General features: G+C 54.6%; 1 protein-coding gene and 1 long non-coding RNA gene across 2 annotated transcripts in view; one reads left to right on the forward strand and one right to left on the reverse strand.

Moving 5' to 3' along the window:
* Positions 1 to 4,500: 4,500 nt before the first annotated feature.
* Positions 4,501 to 7,968, forward strand: LOC121040203 (uncharacterized). The gene is made up of 3 exons (XR_005795184.1): positions 4,501 to 5,549; positions 5,641 to 6,728; positions 6,914 to 7,968. It is a non-coding gene; the product is annotated as an uncharacterized LOC121040203 (long non-coding RNA).
* A 3,827-nt stretch (positions 7,969 to 11,795) lies between these two features.
* The window catches only part of SAMM50 (SAMM50 sorting and assembly machinery component), a 34,711-nt gene continuing 19,099 nt past the window's right edge, over positions 11,796 to 27,407 (reverse strand). The window contains exons 11-15 of the mRNA XM_040490598.1: positions 27,260 to 27,330; positions 24,722 to 24,789; positions 19,578 to 19,724; positions 18,768 to 18,909; positions 11,796 to 11,968 (exon numbers count right to left, since the gene is read on the reverse strand). Coding sequence (XP_040346532.1) covers positions 11,923 to 11,968; positions 18,768 to 18,909; positions 19,578 to 19,724; positions 24,722 to 24,789; positions 27,260 to 27,330 — 474 coding nt within the window. The 3' untranslated portion in view covers positions 11,796 to 11,922. The remainder of the gene's footprint in view (positions 11,969 to 18,767; positions 18,910 to 19,577; positions 19,725 to 24,721; positions 24,790 to 27,259; positions 27,331 to 27,407) is intronic.

The following is a 27,407-nucleotide window of genomic DNA, read 5'->3' on the forward strand; positions in this document are numbered from 1 at the left end:
AATGAGCGAATGAATGAGTGTATGAGTGAATGAGTGAATGAATGAGTCTATGAATGAGTGAATGAATAAATAAAAGGCAAATGATTGATGACCGTGGGTTGGGAGCAATGACTGCATAAGACTATCATGGCCACTTGGGGTTATGGGACGTCTGCACCCCCACAGGAAAGCTCTTCTCCATCGATGCAAATTATTTATAGCTCCTCATGCACTCAGCCCCAGTGACAGCCTTCGTGATGAGGGACACAAGAGAGGACGGCGTGGCATGGAAACACTAGGAACAAAGCTTCTCTGTCACCAGCCTTGTTCAGGGGGGCTCTGCTGTGGAGGGCAAGGGGGGTGCGGTGGGGAGCCAGGCTCTAGCCTCCAGGCAGAGGCTGCCGGTTCGGACCTCCCCGCGCTTCCCGGTGGGTCTAAAAGGCACAGGCGGGTCACCTGGCGTCTCCGGAAAGCGCAGGTCCTGGCGGAGGGGGGCTGGGCTGCGCCCCGGACTCCGCACGTCCAACGCAGGTGTCCTCCATAGCCCTGCACCGCACTTTGAGTGGAGAGGCTCTTTGACCAAAGTGTCCCCCCTGGGCTTCTGCAGTGAGAAGTTGCCCGCCAGGGATGCCAGCTGCCTTCTCAGCAACGTTGATGTTTATGGGGCCAGGGAGACCGACTTTTAAGCGTCAGCTGCCTCGAAGTAAAGCACAGCACCCCACCTGCCACGAAGGGGGCACAGTGACAACCGAGGGACCAGGCCTGTGCCCGGGATTTCCGCACTCACAGTGTGTTAGCCAACCACGTGTTTCAAATAACTACTTTCTAAAACTCGTGTGCTGGCCATCTCCCCTCTCCCCCACCCTTTCGGTGAACAGGAGACCCGGGGGGAGCCAGGCGGTGGTGGGACAGGGAGGTGCTGACCCCTGACAGGGAGGAGGCGTCCTCTGTGCAAGAGAAGGGCACAAAGGTCATCATGACGTCCCCTGCACCGACACCTAAAGGTCTCCTTTGAAATCCAGTTCCTCGTTTTGTTTTTATTTTTTTAATGTTTATTTATTTTTGAGAGAGAAAGAGAGCGAGTAGGCAGGAAGGGGCAGAGAGAGAGAGAGAGAGAGAGGATCCCAAGCAGCCTCCACACTGTCAGCGCAGAGCCCGACGCGGGACTCGAACTCACAAACCGTGAGATCATGACCTGAGCTGAAATCAAGAGTTGGATGCCTAACCGACTGAGCCACCCAGGTGGCCCCCAGCCCCCCGTTTTAGGAAAGGAAGTGGAGTCACCACACGAGGCTCCAAAGGACAGGCCAAGGGCCTCTCTCATCCTGACCCCCACCCCCCCCACACACCTGCCGCTTTCCCTTCCCCCTTCCTGATGCCTTTCTCAGCCAGTCCAGACATCACGGCCCAGACCCCGCAACGTGTTACGACGTGGTGACCGCTGGCCGTGGCTTGAACCGTTTCCCCAAGAAACATAGGCTGAGTCCCATCCCCCCCGTCCCCCCCCCCCACCCCGTCCCCAGGAATGTGACCTTATTTGGAAATGGGGTCTTGGCAGGTGTGATGGAGTTCAGGTACGCCATGGGTGGGTCTTTGTCCGATGCGCCCAGGAGAGCCCACGTGGAGACAGAGGTGGACGCGGGGGCCGGGATGCACCAAGGGCTCCTGGGACACAGAGGATGAGAACAGCGGGGGAGGGATTCTCCGAGTCTTTGGAGAGAGCTCCGCCCTGCCGACACCTTGAGTTTGGACTTGGGGCCTCCAGACGGGGACAGGATCAACGCCTGCGTTTCAGGAGCCCGGTGTGCGGTGCTTTGTTAGGGAAGCTCTAGGAGGCCCACGCTGCCCTCCCCGAGCACGGGCTCCTCTACCCACCCCGTCCTGGCGGGGTCTTGCCCCCAGAAGCCTCTTGTCCCTGGGCCGTGCCCCTGGGTGCTGTCGTTCATCCCCACAGGCCTCAGAGCCCCCCTGTGCTGCGACTCCAGTCTGCGCCTCCGGCCCAGACACTCTCCCACGCCTCAAACTTCGGGCAGATTCTTCTCCGAAAGCCCACCCCTCCTCCAATCTGGTCCTCGTTTGCCACCCAGGACAGGCTGGGCTGAGCGGCGGGTACCCAGGAGGCGGGCGCGCCCGTGCCCCGCTGGTGCGGCCCTCGCTCGCTCCGGGGCCTGGTGACGTGCAGAGGCGTCCTCGAGTGGGGTCCAGCCACAACCAGCCCCAAGTTAGCAGAGGGGCACCCAAGGGACAGCAGGCATATTTGGAGGACGGCACTGAAGCCTGCCATACTTAGTCAATTCACCCAGCCACCGGGCAGGGATAGGGGCCTCACCCGTGGCCGCGCCCCAAGCCCTGTGAGGTCGGCCTCCTCCACGTCCCTGTCGCCCCGCCCCCCCCCCCCCCCCCGCAGGAAGCCCGCGTTCACACCCCCATCTCTCAGCTGGATCAAGGTAAGATCTCCTAACGGGTAAAACCCAAGCTCATCACCGCCCTCCCTGCCTTCATGGCTCATCCCTGCCGGGCCTGCTGCCCGGGGCCCCCACGGTCTTGCCTCCCGAGTGCCCAGTGTCGCCTCCCGTCAGCCTCACGCCAATCACAGCCGCCCAAGTAAGCCACCCACAGCCCCCCAGGCTCTCTGCCTGCCTTGCCCGGCTGGCGGGCACCCTCCTGCCCTGGGGACCCTGCTCTAGGTCACTTCAGCCTGACTCCCTCGCAGACCTGGCTGGCCACTCCCCCCGGGGGGCGTCTGTCTTTCCATTCCTCGGACGTGCTTCTGGTCTAGCGGTATCACACGGGGGAGCAACTGAGTGCTTTCCTTACACAGCTTACGTTCTGGACACAGATCACACACGCACACACACGCGGTAGGTTGGCATGACTGAAGGGCACTGTGTGGACTCAGCATTGATACTGAGAATTCCCACACACGTCTCGGGTCCAGCGCTGGCCTGTGGTCTCCAGTTTCACCCACTCAGGGGTCCGCGAGCTACACCCCAAGGCCAAATGCGGCCTGCGGCTGTTTTGTGTGGCCCCGGAGCTCAGGACGGTTTGTGCATTTTTATTTTTACTTTTTAGGGTTTATTTATTATCTTGAGAGAGACAGAACATGAGCAGAGAAGGGGCAGAGACAGAGGGAGACCGAGAACCCGAAACAGGCTCCAGGCTCTGAGCCGTCAGCACAGAGCCCAACGCGGGGCCCGAACCCACAGACCGCGAGATCATGACCTGAGCAGGAATCTGACACATAACCGACTGAGCCAGCCCCCCCCGCCGGGCGCCCTGGTTTTTATTTTTACATTTTTAAATGGCTAAAAATTATTAATGATAGAACACTTCCTGGCAACCTTTTGCCCTTTTAAGGGTCAAATTCTTCACCCCTATGGCAGATTTTAATGTGAGAGCACTCATTCTCCTTGGAGAGAGAAAGACATTTTTCAAGTGCTTGATCTAACTCTGCTACTACTTGGAAAGATGACATTTGGAAAAACTCACAAGGAACGTTTGAGAGAACTGTTCTGACTGGAGGTCGAGACTCCACAGCAGGGCCCAGGACACTAACGGTGGTAGTTGAGGTTTATACTCCTCGCTGGATTTCAAACTCGGGCACCTCTACAAGCCTTTTGCCCGTGTGTCTGGTTGCACCTTATCAGTTTCAGGGGCGCATTAATTCATCTCCCCATGAAACAGCCAAGAACTTGCAGGGGAACCGCTGACCTCCGCCCCCATTGCTGTGGCCTTCCAGAAGCATCCAGGCTCCCACAGGCGCCGGCAGCCCCGTTTTGGGAGCTGTCAAATCTGGAGCCACGTCAGTGAAAGGGCTGCTTGCATTCCCGGCGTTTACCGACCTGCTGAGGTCTGTTTGCAGTTCACCTCGATCCCACTTGTTTCCTAGGCTGCCTCTGCATTTCCGTTCCATTAGCAAAGAATGCAAACTCCAGATTTTAACGTTTACATCTCGGGATGAGCATCAAGACGGGATTGGACTTGGGGGCGCCAGGGTGGCTCGGTCAGTTGAGCGTCTGTCTTTGGCTCAGGTCATGATCTCACGGGTCGTGGGTTCCAGCCCCTCGTCGGGGTCTGTGCTGACAGCTCGGAGCCTGGAGCCTGCTTCGGATTCTGCGTCTCCCTCTCTCTGCCCCTCCCCTGCTTACTCTCTGTCTCTCTGTCTCTCTCTCTCTCTCTCTCAAAACTAAACATTAAAAAAAAAAAAATGGGATTGGGACTTAAATCACCAGAAATATACACCTTCCCTATTTCATCCAAGTTTTCTTTTTATTTATGTAGTTAGTTTTTTATTTATTTACTTTGAGAGAAAGGGACACACAGGATCCCAAGCAGACTCTGAGCTGTCAATGTGGAGCCCAACGTGGGGGTCGAATCCACGGACCGTGAGATCACAGCCCGAGCCAAAGTCAAGAGTCTGACTGACGCTTAACCAACTGAGCCACCCAGGGGACCCCGAGTTTTCCTTTTAAACCAATATTTCTTATGAAACCTGCCCGACAGACACACCTCAGCCAGGTGATGAAGGTGGGTCGTGTGGGTGGCACATGCCCTGAAGCATGATGGGAAGGGGACTTTACCTCTGCGGTCTTCCTCCCCAACCCCGTAACTCCACAGGCGTTCTCGTGTTTTTGGGAGAAAAGCACCACCAAGTCCAATTGAGGGACAGTCTACGGAATACTTGCCCAGAGTTCCTCAAAAACGTCAAGGTCGTCAAAAACAAGGAACGTCAGGGATACTGTCACAGCCAGGAGGGGCCTCAGGAGACAGGGTGACTCAGTGTAACGTGGGATCTTGGATGGGGTCGCTGGGCCAAATCAGGAAGTCCGGTGGAAACAGGAAATGCGAGTACAGACTTTGGTTAATAATAATGTATGAATATTGGTCTGTTAATTGTAACAAAATGCACTCAGACTAACGTAAGACATTCATACTGGAAGCTGGGTGTGGGGTATATGGGAACTCAGCACCATTTTCAGAATTTGTCTGTAAATCTAAAACTACAAAATGGAGAGTGTATTCAAAAAAATACCATCATTGATTTTCACAGAGCTCTTGCGTTTTCCCCACCTTTACTGCAAAATAAAGATTTCTAGAATTTTCAAAGCGCCTAAGGGGGTCGGCTGGGGAATGTGTTATGAACAAGATGCAGCACCCCAAGATGCTTTGGAAATCAGTCATCTATTTTTAGAATCCTTTTGGACCAATGGTTCCTAACCTTCCTTAAAATTCACTTCAGAATTAACCCTTTTGCTGCTGGCTTAGTCAGAAGACAGGGGCAGTGTAGGCTCACGGCAGGGAAACGGAGGCGGACCGTGGAAGGGCCGCCTCGTCGCCTCGTGCAAGGTCAGGCCGGAGGGGGGCGGGGGGGTCGCCCCGCCCGCAGCAAACCCGACCCAGCTCCTGCACCCGGGCACCGCAGCCGGCAGGGGGCGCCCGGGAAACTACAGGCCCGCGGCAAACCGGAACCCGTTCAGGCGCCCGGGGAACCGCGGCCGGCAGGGGGCGCCAGGGACACTTGATCCATTTCCCCTTTTGTGTGCCTTCGGCTCTGCCACCAGGTCGCCTGCGTAAATATCTAGCTTGATTGGCTTTTTGTTTTTTCCGTTACTCAAGCCCAGAAAAAGGGGAAACTTACATACTTATTTTCTCTGACGACAGGGTGACATCCACACAGACCCTGATAAGGACCGCGTGTTTCCCGAGAACCAGAACGAATCCGTCTGTGTTGGAGGCACCTGCCCTGGCCCTCGCCCCTGGCCCCGGCCCAGCCCTAGCACGCGTGTGTGGAATGAACGAGCAGACGAACAACGGGAGTGGCAGGAGTGACAATTCGAGACGGCTCCGACTCCCAAATGGTGCTTTTCCACCCCGGGCCTGTTTCCTTTCCCCCTGCGCCAGGAGGAGATGGCAGGAGGCAGCGTGCAGACAGGCAGGGGCCCTGGGGGGGGGGGGCCGGGGGCTGCCCGGATTGGGGAGCCCCCCCCCCCCCCCCACCCCCGCCAAACCGCCCCGGGGTAGTTCTTTCTCTCGGCGCCTGGTGAGCAAACGTGTCTGGGGTAAAGCTGCCCGAGGAATCCTACGAAACCTGCGGTAACATCTGGGGAAACGCCACCCCGCTGACCTCAGCACTTCCTCCCAGTGAGGACGGCGTGTCAATTTCCATCCCTCCGTGTTCAGCGTCAAGGCCATACCACAGCCTCTTTATTATGCTCTAACATTTCTAGCAGTGCCTCTGCCTGCTTCGTATTTCAGGGAAATTACACTTAGATGAGCAGTAATTTCTGGGTATAATAAGATCGAAGCAATTGTACTTGGGTCTCTCACTCCATACGGGGAGGTCACCTTCTATTTCACAGTGATGGATGGATCCAGGCTTGCTATTATCTCAACCGTCTGAAGTCAGAGTATTTTAATTGACCAGCACATCTATCTAGTGACAAATGTAGGAAATGCTTCCTCCATTAGAAATGAATTGATTGAAAAGGAAAAGGAGGAAAGGAAAAAAAAAAAAAAAACGGGAGAGAGAGGCTGTAATTTTCAGTTTGTCCAAAGTCACAGAATGTGTTCTTTTCAAAAAGTATTTATTTTCCCAGCAAGATAATAGTGCATCTCCTTCTGTATGAGCGTTCTTTGTTCTCACGAGGCGTCTGATGATTTGGCAAAGGAATCTGGTGATTTTACTCGTCACAAAAACGCCACGTGGAAAGTCACAACCCAGGCGCGGGGGCAAGATGTCCGAGATGACCGTAAGCCCCACTCTAGCAAAGCCTTGTTCATTTTTAAAACCAGGGCAGCCGGTTTGACCCCAGCAAAGCAGTGCTGAGACGGCGTCCCACAGCTCCCGTCTCAAACGCGACTAAGTGGGAACGTAAGACGCGTCCGTTTCATTCCAAGTGTATGCCGTTGTATTTTCTCTCTCCCTCCCTTCCAGGCGATACCATTGCAGAAGAGACCCCACTTTCTGCCTGCTAACGCCGTCCTCTGGATCACATCTACCAGCCAAGGCAGAGCCCACGTGCACCGATGCAGACTGCGCTCCTGCACCCCTCGTACCCCAGCCCCCGCCCCCATACCCACTCCGCCCCCAACCGGGGCTCTGGTGCGCCAGGCCCTTTATATGCACTTCCTGCTACACACACGTTCCTCCAGAAGAGCGACCTGAGGGCAGGGAGATGATGAGGAGAGATCAGCGGTTCTCGGCGGCGTGTGGTCCCCGGGCCCCTGAAACTTTCACGGGGTCTGTGAGGTCAAAACCGTTGTTATAAGACCCAGACGTTATTTAGGGATCTGGCTCACAATGACATCTGTACTCCCTGCTTTGCACCGTGCGGCAGGTGGGAGTGCCAGTGCCCGAGTCCTCGCCTCCCTCGGTCACCGCGCTCTCCCCCGCACGCGCCGGGCAAAGCCGGGAGGCCAGACTCGCTGAGCGATGGCCTCAGGGAAGCAGAAATGCCCAATCCCCTTAAATCTCGGCCGCTTTAACATTCTGTGTGACGACACGCGGCGAGCTTGCGCACGGAGGCACGTCTGCTCCAGGAAAACGCTACGTGGTGGGGCTTCAGAGAGAACCAGCCACCCTTGTCATGGAGCGTCGATCGTTTGTGCTTGGAGGGGTGACCAACTGGTTATTCAGACTTGGGTATTTGGTCGACGTTTCCTTGAAAATGAAGTGAGCCTCAAGGAAAGCGACTGACAAGTATTCACCGTCAGTGATAAAATGTGAGCTTCCGGGCAAAAACTGGACTCTGGGGGAACTTGTACCCGCCCCCACGAACTTGGGCAGCTTAAGGATTCTCCTGATGAAATCGGTGATGGCATTACCAACCGTGATCTTTTTATCTTACACGATCATGACTGGACCACTATTTGGAAGATCTGCATATTTTCTGGGTCTTGGGCGCCTGGGTGGCTCAGTCGGTTGAGTGTCTGACTTCGGCTCAGGTCACGATCTCGTGGTTCATGAGTCTGAGTCCCGCACCGGGCTCTGTGCTGACAGCTCACAGCCTGGAGCCTGCTTCCGGGTCTGTCTTCCTGTCTCTCTGCCCTTCCCTCGCTCATGCTCTGTCTCTCTCTCTTGCTCTCTCTCTCTCTCTCAAAAATAAATAAACATTAACATTTTTTTTTTTTTTACTTCTCAGTCTTCATACCCCATATGGTAAGGGTTAGCATGAACCCACATAAACCAAAGCTTTTTGGGGGTTCTCCACAATTTTTGACAATGTGAAGGGGTCCTGAGACCAAAACGTTTGAGAATTGCTGTTATGTTTAACAATCGTCTGATAAGATCAGTTAAAAGATTAAAAAAAAAAAAAAAAAGAAAAAAAAAAAAAAAGGAATCTATTTACTGTTCCCGGGGCTCCCGTGCTGGGTGCCGGGAGCGAGCTTCAAGTGGTTACACTGTGGAGATCATCGGCCACGCTCCCATTTGGGAACAGGAACTGACAGCCTCAGAGACTTCTGGGAGTGTCCTAACCCGTGCCGCAAGTGCCTTATCCAGCCAGTGGCAGAGCTGGGGATGGCGTCCGGTCTGAATCCCAACCAGGTGCCGACTCCTCACCCCCTGCACCGAATGCTCAAAACCAGGCGAAACAGTCAACAGCGTTATGCATCAGCCAGCGTTTCTTTGGGGGCAGAAAGCCTTGGAAAACCCACAGGCGGCAGGCAGCCATCCAGGGCCGTGCAAGCCATCGCCGAAAGGTGCCAAACCAAAAAATCCTCTCCTTGACAGAAGACAACCCAAGGCCCGGAGGCCAGATGGGGATTCGGTGAACAGCCCACAGGGCGAGAGCCAGGCTCCTGACCCAGGGCTGTTCCACCCCGACAGTTTCCCCCCCGGAAACTTGCCTCCTCCCCAAACACGCTGCCCCTTCTGACGAGCCAAAGGCAGGAAGTGCAGAGAAGCCGGCGGGGCGGCCGCAGGCTACAGGAACACCACCTCCCAGCCCCAGCCCTCTGCTGCTCTCGGAAGGAAGGCTTCTCGGCGTCAGACCCAGTTTTTCACGAGAAGCTAGAGATCTGAATTTTGAGTGCAGATGCCGGAGTTTAAACACTTCACTTAGAATGCACTTCTCTGGTTCTGGTTCCCTAGACTGAGGCATCCTCTCCCTTGCAGATGTTTACCCATACGGTGTGCCTGAACACATCTAACTGTCCCAAAGGTTAGTTTATCTGGTCTTCAAAAAGAAAAAGGAAATCCACAAAGGAAGAGGATGCTTAGCTTAGGAAGATGCACGTATGGGGAGGGCAGGGCCCCTGTAGGAGCCGGCACGGGGGGAAGGTGACCCGGTAACGCCAGGGGCAGATCGTCTCGGTGTGGCCGACTGGACCGTCCCCTGTTCCGGTAACTGTGGCACTTGCTCCCGGCTGGGTCATCGGACCGGCAGACGTGACGGGCACCGCTGGGTGAGCACGCTGCTGCTGAAGCCGCGTGGAAAGGTCACTCGAGTGGTGCAGAGACCACACGTCCGCGGTGACAGAGGACGCCAGCCGTCACGAGGGGCTTGCCTCCCAGGAAGAACGGGCTCACTGATTTCGTCTCCTCGTTACGAGCGACAGCCGAGCGGCCCGGCGCGGGACGGGGCGGCGTCCCGGTCAGAACAGAGAAGCGGCCTTCGTGGCCCACTCGCCGCAGCCTGGAGCCGGCGGTTAAGGAAACAAACATCCAGCTCTCTTCCAGCCCCGAACACGCAGGGACTTACAGAAAAATGGGGGGAGTACACTGAGGATGCGAAGCTTCACGGAGGCCGGGTGGTACTCTGCGGAGGGATCGGTTAGCTCTTCGGGTTTCCTTCCCGTCACATGTGATGCCCTCAGACAGCAGTGATGGGAGATGACTTTCCACGACGAAACTCGCCTGGCTTCTGGTCTTCCACGGGGAGCGCCGTGTGAAGTGCGGCTCCAGCCTGCCCACCCGATTCCGCCTGAGAACGAGCGGATGTCTGATTTCCACCCGCCACCGTTTTCACATCTGCTTGCCAAGCGGCCGCCGGGCCACTCGTTGGCAAATGGCACGCGCCCTGAGCGCACTGGGGCGGCTGGACCCGGTGGGTGCGCTTTCCAACGTTTTTTGTTTTTTTTTTTTTTTTTTGGGACAGAGAGAGACAGAGCATGAACGGGGGAGGGGCAGAGAGAGAGGGAGACACAGAATCGGAAACAGGCTCCAGGCTCCGAGCCATCAGCCCAGAGCCTGACGCGGGGCTCGAACTCACGGACCGCGAGATCGTGACCTGGCTGAAGTCGGACGCTTAACCGACTGCGCCACCCAGGCGCCCCCCGGTGGGTGCGCTTTAATGGAGGAGCTGGTGCCAGTGACCCGGGCAGGGCTTGATGAGACACGTACCCTTTCAAAAAGGACTTCTCCTTCCAGTTCTCCGGTGGCGTAGTAGACGGATTCTCAAAGGTCGCGGTGTCTGAGAGAAATACTCGGGTCTTTCTGTTCTTAATTTACAGTCTGAACGTGGCAGTGTTGTAACAAGGGCCTCTTACTTTGCCAAAGGCATAAATGCGAGACTGTAAATGATAAAACAACTCAGGGGAAAATGTGTATTTCCCCATTGTATTTCCCCACGTTCCCAACTAATCAGAACGGTCCAACTGTTACGCTTCTTACATCTTCTCTGCACCATCCCTGTAGGCCACACAGGCAATGGCAGGGCAGGGGGAGGGGAGACTGTGCTTGGGGGGGCTCGAGGGCCGTGGTCCCAAGCTGCTCCCGACAGCCAAGCTCACTGGGCAAAGACACAAACAAATCACAGGGAGGCCTGGAAGTGAACGAACTCAGCCCCAGCTGCGAGAGAGAGTAAAATGCTACCGGGCACCGTCTCCAGCCCCGACATTTCTTCCACAGGGAGAATTCAGAGAGGTTTAACTCTCAAAAACACTTTTTTTTTTTCACGTGACCAACCATGTATATCTTGGAAATGTGACTTTGACAGACACGAGGTGTGTTCAGAAGAATAAGGGCCCCCAAAGATGCCTGTGTTCTCATCCCGGGAACCTGTGACTGTCCCAGAACACGGCCAGGGGGAATTCAGGTCACAGACAGACCCGAGCTGGCTGATCTTACATGAAGAGAGCAGCCGGGCTGTCCAGAGGGGCCCAACGTGCTCACGAGGGTCTGAGAAAGCACCAGAAGGCAAGCGGCAGGGGGACGCGGGCAGATGCTGGGTGGTGAGCTTTGAAAGCACAGGACACGGCCATCAGCCGAGGAGGCCAGAAGTCCAGGAAGCGGACTCTCCCCTGGAGCCTCCAGAAGGAACGCAGTCAGGCCAACACTGGTCTCATCAGGCCCGTTCAGCAATTCCGACCTCCGGTGGCTGTGTTGTGTTTGCGGTAACTCGTTAGAGCAGCTCCGGGAGCTGGTAGACTTGTCTCACTGACACTATCACCCCTAAAGAACACATTTTCCCCCTCTGCCTCGGTGTCCCCAGCGTTACACGTGATTCTTCCACGCCACCCACATGCGCTTAAAGGGCTCCGACACCCAGAACTGTGACTGCAGCGGCCACCAGAGGGTCCCCCCTCGGCATCCCCCGCACCCCACCCACACGCCCTCCGCCAGCAGCCCGGGCGTCCCTGGGGCTCTGCCCAGTACTTTCCGGGATAAGGGAACCAGACACGGAGGCTCGGGGAGCCTGCGAGGGAAAGCAATCAGGAGGCTGTCTGACGGGACCTTCCGTGGGGGCGGTCCCCGTGGAAGAATGCATGGCCATTTTAAACGCCCTGTCCCCTCCACGTGGTCCTTGGGAAAAGCCAGCGTGGGACACAGAGGTTGGGAAAGCAAATCACGTCCACGATGCCGCTGAGTATTCGTCTTTAAAATTTATTGACGTGCTTTCCCACAAGGATGGCAAAGAGTGGCTCGACGCGTCTGCTCGGAAAGTGACTCACTGCCACCGAGTCCCAGGGCTTCTCCTGCGGGGTCTAGAGGACGCGGTCAGCTTACAGGAACCTGATCCCGGCACCAAACTGCACACCGTCGCATATCCTAAGAAAGCAAAGGGCAGAAAGTCAACACCGTGGCTGCTCTGCTCACGCCCCCGGCATCATGAGACCACAGACGGGCACCGGCCTTCCAGGCCTTCCAGAACCATCGGTGGACTGGCCCCTCTCCTGGGGGCCCCACCCCCCAGCCCTGCGGCTTCCTCCTCTGCTGGCTTAAGAACCAGCCTTTGGAGGACAAACAAATGGTTAAGATGAGCAGGCACAGATCCCTCCTTCGTGCCTTTCGTGTCCTCCAGTCCTTCCCCCAGAGGCAAAAAGCAAAGAAGGACCTAGGAGAGAAATGTTTACAATAAGAAAACCCCTGAGGGAAAAACAACAGCTTTGGGTTTACTTCTAAGGCTGCCGGGCAAGCAGCGAGTTGCGAGAGGCTGGCCATGCGGAGCAGAGCGGTGCCAAGAGAGGTGACCCACCTGGGAGCCACAGAGGTGGCTGGGGAAGGTGGGGACAAAGCACAGCCCTCAGTGGGGCCGGGGAGGCCAGGAGGAGGCAGAGGGGGGAGGCTGGCGGAGGGAGACGGTGCAGGAGAAATGAGGGGGAGGGGAAGCCGGCGGAATCTGGGCCGCCCGGGCTCTAGAAGGATTCCGGGGGCCAACGGCCGTGGCAGCGTCCCAGCCCCACAGGGAGAACCTGCTCCTGACACAGGAAAAGGACGGGAGCAAAGGAGTCGCCCTGGCGACAATGCTGACGACAGGCTGACACTCCACAGGTTTCATTCTGTGGGTTTTACTCCACGTGCGGCCGGCAGACCACAGGGCCCATTTTCAGATAAGCGACAGGACGCGCGAGGCCCCAGTCGCAGCAGGAGGAGAGCGGGACCCCGTGCCCGGACACAAGGGCACCTGCGGGCCGTGCTGCCTGAGCCCAGAGGGCCCGAGCCATGGGGCCTCCTGTCTGCGCAAAGGCAGGGTCGCGGCCCGGCCACACCCGGGGGGAGGAGACCCGGCACCCGTGCGGCGGACCCCACGCTGGCGCAGGGCTGGACGTGGTGCAGAGGGCAGAGCCCGAGCCGGCCCGTGGCACTGCCCACCTGGAGGCCGTGCCCAGGGGCTGGACCCCCGCTGGACACGGGCAGAGGGGCCTGGCCCGGGGACGTCGATGCCAGGAAGCGAAAGCTTCGAGGAAAAACGGTTGTCTGAGCCCAAATGGCTGCTGACAGCGCATTCGCGGGACACGGCGTTTTCGCAAGTTGCGGACAATTCCCAGAAGATGGGCTCCTCTGTTCTGAGGAAAAGTTGGCATTTTTATCGTCATAACACCTGTGCCCTTGCCCCACCTCGGGGTTCATGGCACATGAAAACCAGCAGGAAGTTTTTCTTCTTCAACCTGCGAGTGAGGGAACAGGACATCCAACCCGTGAGAGGCTCGAGGCGGGCCCGTCGCCATCGCTGGGACCCCTGCGGCACCCCTGCTCGCGGGCCAACTGCATTCGCAGGGCTGCTCCAGCCAGAAGGGACGGGGGCCCCTGTGGTCTACGGTAAAGCGCACCAGTGTCCTTAGAAACGCGAAGATATACAGCCCCAACCAGGGCTGCGTTTATGAGTTCGTTCTGCTCGAACCTAAGTGATTTGTTTTGTATTTTACACCCTGGGGTCCATGAAAGCCGTCCCTGCCTGCACTCACTCCTCAGACAGACACCTGAAAATAAGCTACAAGTCCGTCAAGCCCCGGCTTTCGGGCACAAGCAAAGGCGCGTTCACTCGAACCGCGTTTGGAGCTTGTCCCGGCGCAACAGAGAAAACCTCCCCCCACGAACACAACAGCGTCGCAGGGTTACAAGAGGCCACACGTACCTTCCCGTCGCGTGTCCACCTCAGAAGGAGGTCCTCCGAATCTCCCCAGGGCCCCTTCCCACCCCGGGGTTGCGAACGGGCCTGGCCGCGTGCCCTCCAGTGCCACCGCAGACGACGACCCTGCCTGCACCCTGCCCGCCTCCGACTCAGCACCGTGAGGGCCGCCACGGGGGTCTCGATGAAGGTCACGCCGGGGGACAGGCACAGACCCCAGGGACACGGGAACACCAGGTGCCAGCCGAGACACGGGGAAGGTGGTGGCGAACCAGTCACACGAGGGCCAGAACTTGAAGCCCTCACGTGTGCGCCCAAAGTGAAAAGGAGAGAGAGGATGTGAGACTAGACCGACCAGGCCCAAGGGCTGCCCGAACCTCCCTCCCGCGCCTACACGAGGACAGTCCTGGTGCCCCTGGCACTTTGCACTTGCACACCTGGGCTCGGGCTGCTCTGAGGTCTGGAGTGCCCTCCCCTGCGAGTCCCCAGCTGTCTGTGTCAGAAAGCTTCATCCCGGAAACCACCTCCCCCAGGAAGCCCTCGGACACCCTCCCCAGGTGGGAGGAGCCTCTTCCTCCTCTTCCTCCTCCTCGCGGTGCATGTCTGTCTCAGGAGCCCCCCCATGTTCATCCCCAAGTCTCTGGGGGCCGCACTCAGGGAGACCGGAGCCACAGAACACGGGTAGGTCTCAGACAAGTGTGCCTGTCACCAAGTTCCCCCCCACCCCCAATATGAAATGCAGCCAACGTTTCTAAGCGGTTTCCCTTTGTGTAAAGGCCTGAAATGCTAATTATAGAGTCTGCGTGAAGAGTGGGGGGAAACCTACAGGTGATTCACACACACACACACACACACACACACACACACACACACACACACACCATCCCTGTCCTGCGACTGCCTAACTTCAGAAACGAAGATTAAACTGTGACGATATCACTCAAGCTTCACAAAACGCCCAGCTGGAGAAAACATCACAACAAAGCCACACGTGGGGTAAAAGTGGGTCCCACGTCCCCGGGTGCCAGGCTGAGCCTGCGTAGGGGACACCGCAGCACCTGCTGCGACCGCCACGATCGGGGCCACAGAGCAGAGCCGGGCGGGGAGGGCGGTTTCCTCATGTTTGGGTCTTTAAATACCATATGCACAGCATGCCTCTTCCTCCCAGAAGAAACCACACTTGAGATTTGTGTCTGAAACAGATTTTCCGACTCAGAGAGAGGCAAAGCTGAAAGGTGAGCGGAAGCATTCTCTGTGAAGATTCTGTGAGTGGAGGAAAGCCTGGGGGCGGCTCCGGAGCCGGGTTATGGATCCTGGGAGCACAGCGACATCCAGTGGCCTTGAATGGCAGCGGGAGGGCTGAGCTGAAGGACAGGAGGCCCCACAGCCCCAGGCACTGGTCCCAAGTCACGAGGAGGCCGGGGTGAGACAAGGCAGGGCCCGCCAAGAGGCCACACATCTCCTGCCATCTCAAAACTGGCCGAGAGAGGAGCAGTCAGTTCTTGGTGGCCGAGGGTCACTTGGTTACACAGATGGTGTAGCTACAGCCAAAAGCCCGTGTGCACTTCCTTCTAATACAAAGCAGTTAGAACGTACGCACTTACATAATTCACACTAACATTAGCACAATTAACACACACTGAGTGTCATGGAAACAAGCTATATAACCTCTGAAATGAGAAACTACAGAATTTGAGTTTGAATAAGGAGATCTTCCAAGAAGACGAGTGAGGAAGAGGTGATTTTTCTCTTTCCGTGATTAGTACACGAGGTGCAGAGGGGCGCCTGGGTGGTTCAGTCGGCTAAGCGTCCAACTTCGGTTCAGGTCATCATCTCATGGTTCGTGGGTTTGAGCCCGGCGTTGGGCTCTGTGCTGACAGGTCAGAGGCTGGAGCCTGCTTTGGATCCTGTCTCCCTCTCTCTCTGCCCCTCCCCTGCTTGTGCGCTCTCTCTCTCTCTCTCTCTCTCTCTCTCTCTCTCTCTCAAAAATAAATAAACATTAAAAAAAAAATACTCGAGGTGCAGAAAAGCCAGTGTGGGGATGAGACCACACCTGGTCTCTCAGAGGACTGGTGGGGGGGGGTGGGGGGCGGTCCGTGCTCACGTGGTTTTGGTGCAGAGGAAAAGACACAAGTTCTGGCCCCCGCTTCTGCCGCAGACCCACTGCTGGCCCCGCCGAGGCTGGCCGTCCTCACCTGTCAGCAGGGCTAACACCCTCCTCTGCACAGAGCTGTCGAGAGGCTTCTATAACAAAACCAGGGGCTTCGCGCGGCATCTCGTGCAAGGTAAGCGTTCAATAAATACGAATGATCGCCTTCCCTCCGCAAACGTTCTCGTGGCTCTCGGAAGACACAGAGTGGGTCTCCCTCGGCGCGGCCGGTCCGCAAGCAACAGCCACACCACGAGAGCACGTCAGGGATGCAGTGTCAGGGCCACCCCAGACGGAGGCACACGACACTTTGAGAAGCGCGGGCTCAGGGGGCCTTAGCACCCACATCTGACTTCACCCTGGTGTTGGCGTGGCCTCGACACCTGCACGGCTGGTGCTCCCAGTTAGCGCCTGGTGGTTAAGCCAGGGAGACCCGCATTCGCACCTGTGGTGGGAAGAAGGCTTTGCAGAAAGCAGCCTGTAAGACTAGGCTCATTTACCCGAGACTGTAAAGGTATGGAAGCTGCTAGAAAGGTACCGAACGTGAAAACCTTGCTCTAGGAGAAAAATTCCCGTTTTCACATTTCATCATCTCTGAAATCGGGAAACCAAATCCCATCTACAGCACCTCAGACGCGGCCAGGGGGCGGCCAGTGCGTAGGCGGAGGGAAGATGTCTCTGAAGGGAACACGCTTTGCTTCCTGCGTGCAAAGGGCCACGGCGAGTCCACGAGGCCCAACGTGAGCGATAACCAGCATTTACGCACAGCACGCTGAGCACTGCTCCAAGTGCCTCCCGCACATTCATTCATCCGGTCAAGGTCACCAGGGCCCATTCTCTGGGCAGGAAGACTGAGACCAGAGAGGCTAAGTCCCTCACCCTGGGTCACACAGCCACAGAAGCACCGAGCCTGGACAGCGGGGCTCCCGCACAAACACGGGGTGGAGGGGAGTCATCTGGGCGGCTGCTGTCTGCGGCGGGCACCGGAAGGAAGGGCGCTAACGTCGCTGGGAGCCAGGGCGGCCCTAGAATCAGCCTCCCTGTTAGAGCCTGAGGAGCAGATACCTGTACGGGACCCGGACAACAGATCCTGAACTGCACCTAACAGCTAGTGCTTTCTTTTTGTATGTTTTTTTCTTTTTTTTAATTTATTTTGAGAGCACATGCACGCGCATGTGAACGGGGGAGGGGCAGAGACAGAGGGAGAGGAGAGAATCCCAAGCAGGCTCTGTACTGTCAGCACAGAGCCCGATGCGGGGCTCGATCTCACGAACCAGAAGATTGAGACCTGAGCTGAGGTCAAAAGTCGGGACGCTCAAACCAGCTGAGTGGCCCAGGCGCCCTGAGGAGTCCTTTCTCAAAACCTGGCGACGCGGCTACCCTCTAGAAAGCACCACCACCGACCACGTCGAAGTAGAAGACAGTGGGAGGAAAGCCAGTAGTCTTTCCTTAAGTCAGGACAATCTCCAACGTCACGCTTGAGACTCGGGCTATGACTCAGACAGCACCGCCACTCGGTGGCCACGTAAGTGCAGAAAGAACACAGAGAAGAGAAAAACACAGCCTACGGTACTGAAGTATCAACATGAAAATGACAAGAGACAGTATAAACACCGTTACGGGCAGAATGTTTATGTCCCCCCCAAGTTCCTCTGTTAAAGCCCCAACCATGAGATGGTATCTGGAGGGAAGGTCTCTGGGGGGTAACTGGGTTTAGATGAGGTAATGAAGGAGGGGTCCCCACAGTGGGATTAGTGTCTGTATAAGAAGAGGCCTCACAGGGCTGGTGTGCTCTCTCTGCCATGTGAGGACACAGAAAGAAGGCGTCCATCTACTGGCCAGGAAGAGGGCTCTCACCGGGAACGAAGTGGCCAGTACCCTGCTCTTGGGCTTCCCAGCCTCCAGAAGCGCAAGACGTAAGTGTCTGCTGTTTAAGCCCTACCGCCTGTGACATTCCGTCGAAGCAGCCTGATGTAACGCAGACCAGGACGATACTTCTGGCCTTCTTACAACGTTATGGTGGATACCATATAAACCAAGAAATGGAATTGATCTGTGTGACCATAAATGACCTCAGGCCACAGGCAACCACGCAATATTGAACAAATCTTGCTTAGTAAGGGGGCTGGTGGAGAAAGGCCAAGATGGCGGGTTGCTCTGCTCCCAAGAGAAGGCTCTGGAGAACGAGTCCCCTGTGGCCAGGAGCAAAGCCTTGTCCATTCCAGTGCTGAGTTCCTGGCCTGCAAAGTCATGCACCAGAAATACCTCATTCCATTTTTAACGAGCAGGATCGATAATGCCTCACCAACTCCTCCAGCCAGACCCGGACCCACGGAGGAGCCCGCATCATTTGGTAACAGGGAGTGCAAACAGGGTGAGAAGGGGGATGGGAACACGTCACATTTTTCCTCCAGACTGGATGGAGGAAAACACCATGGAGAAAAATATTTTTTCATTCTTTTTTTTTTTTTTTTAATTTTTTTAAAGTTTATTTATTTTTGAGAGACAGAGAAAGAGAGAGAGAGCGAGCATGAGCAGGGGACAGCAGAGAGAGAGAAAGAGACACAGAATCTGAAACGGGCTCCAGGCTCCGAGCTGTCAGCACACGGCCTGACGCAGGGCTCGAACTCCTGAACCGCGAGATCATGACCTGAGCCGAAGTCAGACGCCCAACCGACTGAGCCCCCAGGCGCCCCTACTTTCATTGTTTTGCTAGCTATTCTGCAATTTTCTACTAAAAATCTTGACTCTTAAAGGCCACGGACAAAATGATCAGCCAGGTGCAAACCAAAACAAGATGACTAGCTGGTACAACAACGTAACCGCGGGGAAGAACTCTGAGCACTTACCTGTCCCCCTTCTGCACGCCCATGGGGACACAATAATTAAGTTCCAGCCGGGCGATGTTGCCGAGCCTGAGGACGATCCCGGCACCGTAGGACCAGCGGATGCACTCAGCCAGCTTACGAATGTGAGCCTTGGGGCCCTCCCCTGGAAAGAGGAAAGAGGAAAGAGGATGTGACCTCACGTGAGCTGTCCTCAGGCCCTGGCTCTCTTCCCTGCCATGTGGCCTAGCTATTCAAGGAGAACACGTGAAGTGGGTCTAGGACTGAAATCAAGAGAGGGCCTGGGAGCATACTTCCTCTCACTGCCCTGGAAGCAGTTCTCTGGGCCCAGCACATACTGTCCCCTTGGCCTGAAAGGGCAGTTGCCCAGCACCCGACCACCAGCACCACTCCTGCTCCACGCCTCCGTCTGAGGGCCTTGTCTTCCAGGGAGCTCTCCAGACACCTCTTCACAACCCCCTAACCGGATGCGTTGGCCCTCAGTCTCCTCCGCCCCGAGCCCCGTGAGGAGGAAGCAAACCCAGCTCAGTTCTGTGGCCGTAATGACCAGCACAGAGCAGGTGCTCCAGAAATGTCTGCTGAGTGAATGTGTAAGCAGATTTTTGCAGGACAGCATCTGATGACGATTTTTCACCTGTGTTCCATTCACCAATTTTATTCTGAGCACCACGTCAGGCATCGTAAGGAGTTTTTGTCAGGCAAGGCCGTCTCTAAACGTAAAGACTACGAAATCTAACACAGAGGCCACGCGTGCCGTGCTTTAAACACAAAGGCCACGGTGCCGCGGCGGTCTGCGAGCCCCCCAGGCCTTACCGTAGTTGAGATTGCAGAGATTCCCCGCATTGAGGAAGAAGTGTGTTCGGAAGAGTTCTCCGAAGCCGCCCTGGCCTGGCCGGAAAGGCAAGGGGGTGTACAGGTGCAGGCCGCCGGCCCAGTACGCTTCTCCGCCCAGGTAGTCTCCTAGTCAAGGAACAGGTGCAGAGAAAACAAAGGCTCACGTGTGCAGAATCACATTGAAGCCCCGCAAGCTGTACGAGCGAGGGTGTGTGTGTGTGTGTGTGTGTGTGTGTGCGCGCGCGCGCGCACACGCGCGCACAGGCCACACTGCGCAAGCTCGCCAAGTCCCCGTGCTGGCCACCTCACTTTGTTTCTTTTCCTCTTTTTAAAGTTTATTTCTTTACTTTGAGAGAGTGAGTGCGCTCGAGAGTGGGGGAGGGGCAGGGAGGGAGGGAGAGGGAGGGAGGGAGAGCGGGAATCCCAAGCAGCCTCCCTGCCGGCACCTGTCGGTGCAGAGCCTGACGCGGGGCTTGATCCCACACACCGTGAGACCACGGCCCGAGCCGGAATCAGGAGTCGGGACGCTCGACTCACTGAGCCATCCAGGGGCTCCACGCTGGCCTCACCTGGTGCACTTCTTTCTCACCTGGTTTACTTTATAAGCTTGGACTGGAAGAACGATGCTAGTGTCGTTTAGGAAAGGATGACATGAGAAATGTATCCTATCTGTAGAGTACGCGGGATAAGGCGAGAGAGCTCCTGGAAATCGCCTTTTCCACGACTGCTAGGTTACCGGATCGCGGCCGCCCGGCAAAGGAAGTGGATTCCTCTGCCACAAGTTCAAGAGCACAACACGGGCCAGCACGCAGGACGGGGCCCTGCGGTGTCGGGAAACGGCCGTCCATGCTCGTCATCAGAAGGCCCAGCGCGCCCACTGCCCGCGGTGTGGGGAAGCAGCAGGCCCGGCTCCACATGCGCAGGGCAGGGGCCCATGGCTGACGGTTCGTAGCCGCCTACGGTTTGCTTGCTTCTTTTTGACCGAGGTTACTTTGGCCAAAATTGAAGGCTATCCGCTGAGACATAAATGTATTATTTCTAAAAAATGCTCCCATCCAGTCCTTTTTAACTATAAACGACTATGATGTTAAAGCAACAAGAAAACAAAAATAACCCTGAATGTTTATACTTTGTTGCAAGACGCTATTTGTAGAGCCTCTTGCTCAGTACTCTTTAATACAAAATGACGGAATCATGAAAAAGAAAACCGTGGTGTCTCCAAGATTAACCTCAAGGAACAACCTGCTTGTTCATCCAAAGACCAGCCATCTCCTCAGTCCCTGGTCTAGTACCGACCTTCCAGAGGGAACAAAAATGACCAGTAACAGGAGGTCAGCTGTGTTTGTTTGCCAGTTCCCAGTAACTGCCCACCTTTTAAACAACCTATTTTATTCTGGTCATAAAAGTAATACACTCATTGCAGAAAATCTGGTAAGTCTAGGGAAGTAGAGACAAGGGGAAATATCTTTTAATTTCTTTTTTCTAATGCGTATTTATTTTTGAGAGAAAGTAAGCAGGGGAGGGGCAGGGGGGGGGGGGACAGAGGATAGAAGCGGACTCTGCACTGACTGGCAAGCTGACAGCAGTGAGCCAGATGTGGGGCTTGAACTCACAAACCGCAAGATCACGACCTGAGCCGAAGTCGGACGCTCAACCGACTGAGCCACCCAGGTGCCCCTGTCTTTTCATCTCTACTATTAAAACACTCAATCAGCTAACATGCTGGTGTCTTTCACCCAGCGAAGTGTGATGAATCCTTCAGAAAATGAAATGTGAGTCATCACATACATACACGTATAGTTTAGTCCTGCTTTTAAAAAGCTGGTTTAATAGTTGGAAACGGGATTTCAATGCCTGAATAATCACTTGTGTACCACACTTACCTATTCCTGTCCACTGTCACATTGGTGTCTAACTTCTGGACACAGGTGGACACTAACCCGTGGAGTCCCCTGCACGCACATGTAAACCCTTGTCGTGCAGCACAGTATGCACACAGCAAAGTACGCACGTCCTAAGCACACAGCTCGGTCAGTTTCCCCACGGGGAACACACCCAGACTGAGAAACAGGCGTGTGCAGCCCTCAGAAGGCTCCGCTCTCCTTGCTGACCACTCCCCTGCTGTCCGAGGCACAGATCGCTCCAGCCTGTCTCTAAACTTTACGTGGATCGAATCCCATCTGACGCCTCCCCTGGGCCTGGCTTTGCTGTTGTTGACTTTGCACATTTCTGAGGCTCATTCCTGCGTATTCGGCCAGGGGCTCTTGCTCACTCAGCCCCCTCGCTGGGTCGTAGTCCACGGGGTGAAGATACCTCTATTGCTCGCCCACTCCAGGGTCGACGGGCATTTGGTTTCTAGTTCTCAGTCTGGAGCTGTTATTAACAGTCCTCGCACATTTTAGGCTCTTGATACGGACTATGAGATATCAAACTACTTTCACTAAAAGTTATACAATTTACGTTCCTGCCCATAGACTCTTCCCAAGGGCCTAGCTGATTGGGAACCATGCAGACTGTCATTGTGTTTTAATTTTCAGGCACATGATAAACTCCTAAACTTCCATAGAGTCACTATATAATACTTCCTTGTAATGAAAAGGGTAACACTACCCCTGATGTGTTACTTTTCTTTAAAAAAAAATGACACACTAATAAACTACTCTAAAAACAAGTGACAAGAAATGTATACTCTGTCCAAAAATTTATGCACAGGGCAGCCATTATTTGTCACACTACAGAACGGAGACAACAAAGATACTAAAAGAACAGTTCAGAAAATCAGGGCCCAAGACTTTGTAATGGAATAGCACACATCCGTTCAAAGGATGTTTTTCTTTTTTTTTTTTTATATTTTTTTTTTTCAACGTTTATTTATTTTTGGGACAGAGAGAGACAGAGCACGAACGGGGGAGGGGCAGAGAGAGAGGGAGACACAGAATCGGAAACAGGCTCCAGGCTCTGAGCCATCAGCCCAGAGCCTGACGCGGGGCTCGAACTCACAGACCGTGAGATCGTGACCTGGCGGAAGTCGGACGCTTAACCGACTGCGCCACCCAGGCGCCCCTCAAAGGATGTTTTTCAAGTTTTTAGTAACATGCGGAAATACCTCGGATAGAGTGTCAATGTCGGAGAGGGTTCTAGAAAACAGGAATTCTCACACTCTGCGGCACAAGTATGGCTGAAACAGGCTTTCCAGAGAGCAACGCAAAGCTTTAAAACATTCAAAATCCTTGACCTAGCAATTCCACACCTACAACTTCACATCATAGAGTAAAACTTAGGAGCATAGAGACTCAGCTTATTCACGGATACACTGTTTCCTGATCGTGCGGGAAAAAGAAGGCCTGAATGTCCAACGCTTGGGGTGTGGTCTGGGAAGATGAGAGTATGGCAACAGGATGAGATGCGCGGCCGTGAAAACCGACCAGAGTTTTGTCTCCCCGACTCACCGCTCGCGGGAGTGCAAACGCCGTGCCATCTTGGAAGACGGTCTGGCAATCTTGTACGAAGGCAACACACTTTTCTCCTCCGACACAGCAACCGCTTGAACTGCTATTTCCCCAGGTCAGTCGAAAGCTGTGGTTTTATGTCCAGACAAGACCTGCCCGCGAACGGAGACGGCGCAGACACGCAAGGAACGCCGCTCGGCAGTAGAAGGACACGAGCAAACGCTCCGCAAGAGACCCGGAGGAACCTCGGGGAGGCCGGTGTGAAAGGGACGCGTACTGCAGGATTCCAACTACGTGAGCCTCTGGAAAAGGCCGAACCGTGGAGACAGAAGGCGGCTCGGGGGTTGTCAGGCAAGGGGCGGGGGAGGGTGGAACCCTGGAGGGCGCCGTAACGGTGGCTGCGTGCCAGAACCCACGGAACGCCACAGCACACAGCGGGAGCCCGAATGCGGACAGGGGATTTAGTGAGAATGCGTCAGTACTGCCTTACGACGGCAACTTGACCTCGGGGTTGTGAGTTCAAGCCCCACGTTGGACGCGGAGATGACTTGAAAACTAACGCAAGGGGCGCCTGGGTGGCTCAGTCGGTTGAGCGCCCGACTTCGGCTCAGGTCACGATCTCGCGGTCCGTGGGTTCGAGCCCCGCGTCGGGCTCTGTGCCGACAGCTCGGAGCCTGGAGCCCGCCTCAGATTCTGTGTCTCCCTCTCTCTCTGCCCCTCCCCCGTTCATGTTCTGTCTCTCTCTGTCCCAAAAATAAATAAACGTTGAAAAAAAAAATTAAAAAAAAAAAAAAGAAAACTAACGCGAGACGCCGGTCATCGAGGACGCTAGGGGACGGACGTGGAAACTCTCTGTACTTTCTGCCCAACTTTTCTGTGAACCTCAAACTGCTCTCCAAAACAAAATCTACTCATTTAGAAAAGTTACAGTATGTTTAGTAAGATGAACAAAAAAAAGATGAAGGTTATTAAAAACGACGCAGTGCTCGTTCCCGTAAAACTCTTCCTCGTACGCGCTCCTGAGGGCGGTGGGGGGAGCAGGTTGGAACGCAGCGGGCAGGTGGACCAGAACACCGGCGCAAAGGGGTTGCTTGTTCAGACGACGAACGCTCACGCGTATCATCGCTGGGGAGCGGGACCACGGGTCGGCGCGGAGCGTTTTTTACTTAGATTTTCTCATTTTTCCGCAGTTCCCTCAACAATTACCTGCCCGTGCCTGCCGTGGGATACACGCCGGGTTAGGTGTGAATTGCGCCGTGGGGAAACAGGAGCGTGTGATGCTGTGGGAACCGGAACAGAGCTGACCCCTGAACGACACGCTGCGGGCCGTGCAAGTGCACTTACACACAAATGTTCGCTAGGTACAGTTTTGTAAAAGTGTTTCCTCCTCCTCACGATTTCCTTCACAACCCTCTCTTTTCTGCAGCTTCCTTTAGTGTGAGGATAGGGTACATGAGACTCACGACCTACAGAGGAAGTGACGACTGACTGTTACCAGTGAGGCCTCTGGTAGGCCATTCGTCGTGGAGTCTTCGGGAAGTCCAAAATTATGCTCAGATCACCCGCGTGGGGGAGGGGGGGCGGCCTGCTTTGTTCAAGGGTCTGGCGCGCACGCTTTCAAAAACGCGACATGACCCTAATTTCGGTGCGGCGGCACCGTGAGCAGAGACTGACCTTCGCTCTGTGGCCCCACGCTGTGCATGCTGAACCCACGCACACTGGTCGGTCCTCCGAGGTAAAACCTAGAGCAGAATGGCAGATGTCACGAGGGGCGCCCGGGTGGCGCGGTCGGTGGAGCGTCCGACCTCGGCTCAGGTCACCATCTCGCGGTCCGTGAGTTCGAGCCCCGCGTCGGGCTCTGGGCTGATGGCTCAGAGCCTGGAGCCTGTTTCGGATTCTGTGTCTCCCTCTCTCTCTGACCCTCCCCCGCTCATGCCCTGTCTCTCTCTGTCTCAAAAATAAATAAATGTTAAAATAAAAAATTAAAAAAAAAAAAAAAAAGAAGAATGGCAGATGGCACAAGAAAGTCACCAGGGGAAAACCTACAAGCTACAATGAAATGCAGAAAACACTCAAGTGAGGCTCACGTCTGCTACTGCATTATCAGCGACACTGTCACATGGCAAAACTTTGAAGGACTGGGAAGACGCACAGGAGTACTGGGGCATTTCATAAAAATCTAAACCAACACCCCAAACTTCTGGGGGATATGAGATAGGAGGTACAAATAAAGACCTCTCTATAGAGGTCTATAAACCGTCTCTATAGAGACAAGGGACAGTGTGGACTGTCCGTTACAAAGGAATTATCTAGTGTCTATAAGAATTCATTACGTCACAGCTCTGTCTCAAAACCACCTCCTATGTGCTCAGTGTGACATTAAGTTTTCAAAAGGCAAGATAAAAATCATACAATAGTACAATCCCAACTTACAGAAAGCGAAAAATAATACTAAAAGAAAACAGACCAAAACAGAACTATTGTTACTCTCGGGGCGCCTAGGGGGTGCACTTGGTCAACTGTCCGACTTCGGCTCAGGTCATGATCTCATAGTTCGTAGGTTCGAGCCCCGTGTCGGGCTCTGTGCCAACAGCTCAGAGTCCAGAGCCTGCTTAGGATTCTGTGTCTCTCTAGCTCTCTGCCCCTCCCCTGCCTGCTCGCTCGCTCTCTCTCTCTCTCTCTCTCTCTCTCAAAAATAAGTACACATTTAAAAAAGTAATAAAACAAAAATAAAACAAAACTTCATTTTGTTCAAAAATAAAACAAAAAATCATATTCTTCACAGGGTTCCTTAGATGCAAACAATGAAACATTAAAATGTAGCCTTCAAACAATTTCTCATGACTTGGTGAATGGTTTACTCCACAATTTCTTTTTTTTTTAATTTTTTTTTTCAACGTTTATTTATTTTTGGGACAGAGAGAGACAGAGCATGAACGGGCAAGGGGCAGAGAGAGAGGGAGACACAGAATCGGAAACAGGCTCCAGGCTCTGAGCCGTCAGCCCAGAGCCTGACGCGGGGCTCGAACTCACGGACCGCGAGATCATGACCTGGCTGAAGTCGGACGCTTAACCGACTGCGCCACCCAGGCGCCCCCTCCACAATTTCTTTAAAACTTTTTAAAAAGCAGGGAGAACACAGCTCAGTCAGTGGAGTATGCAACTTTTGACCTTGGGGTTGTAAGTTTGAGCCCCATGTTGGGTATAGGCATTACTTAAAACGAAAGTCTTTTTTTTTTTTTTTTTTTTAACGTTTGTTTATTTTTGGTAGAAAGAACACAAGGGGGGGTAGGAGAAGAGAGAGGGAAACACAGAATCGGAAGCACTCCAGGCTCTGAGCTGTCAGCATGGAGCTCGACGTGGGGCTGGAACCCACAGACCATGAGATCATGACCTGAGCCGAAGTCGGTCGCCCAACCGACTGGGCTACCCAAGGGCCCCCAAACTAAAATCTTTAAGGGGCACCTGCGTGGCTCAGTCGGCTAAGTGTCCGACTTCGGCTCAGGTCATGATCTCATGGTTCATGAGTTCGAGCCCTGTGTCAGGCTCTGTGCTGGCAGCTCGGAGCCTGGAGCCTGCTTCAGATTCTGGGTCTCCCTCTCTCTCTGCCCTCCCCCCATTCATGCTCTGTCTCTCCATCTCTCCCAAAGATAAACATTAAAAAAATAAATAAATAAAATCTTTAAAACAAAATGTAAAACAATTAAAAGCAGAGAGACCACAAAAGCGTATGCAAATTATAGTATGTTGACAACATAATGTGCATGTGAACACGCACACGCACACGCACGCACACACACACAAGCACACACACACACAAGCACACGTCCACAAATAACAGACTGGAAGGAAATAATTCCAAATGTTAACTCTGTTGATCACCGAGCAGGATTTTTTTTTTTTACTTCCTTAAATGTCTATTTTTATGTTTCTGCAATGCGTGTGAACTATATTCTCTCATGCTCAGAAGAGAATATAAGATTTTTAATACTATGAAGTAAGTTAACTCCCTCCCCATCAAAAAAGCAAAACCTATTCAGCATGAGGTATGTTGGATATTTTGAAGTTAGCTTAAACATAAAAACTGAAATAAAATTTAAAATATTCCCTCTCCCGAATGGTTAAGGTTCTCTAAAAGAACTTCTAAGAAACCAGCCAAAAAGAGCCAAAGGCAAGCATGTGCAAGATACCCCCTCGCTCATTACTCCTTACCTGTCGGCAATGCTTGAGGGCTTATCGCCAATGGGCACCAACATCCCACCCCAGAGAGACGCGGAAAACACCTGCAGAAACAGACACACAGCGTTTTCTTCCGCGCCCCTTCCCGGCGATGAGCCCCCTGGGCTGGACACCACACCAA

Source organism: Herpailurus yagouaroundi, unplaced genomic scaffold, assembly GCF_014898765.1.
Source record: "Herpailurus yagouaroundi ecotype Mexico unplaced genomic scaffold, PumYag 182, whole genome shotgun sequence".
Classification (NCBI taxonomy): domain Eukaryota; kingdom Metazoa; phylum Chordata; class Mammalia; order Carnivora; family Felidae; genus Herpailurus; species Herpailurus yagouaroundi.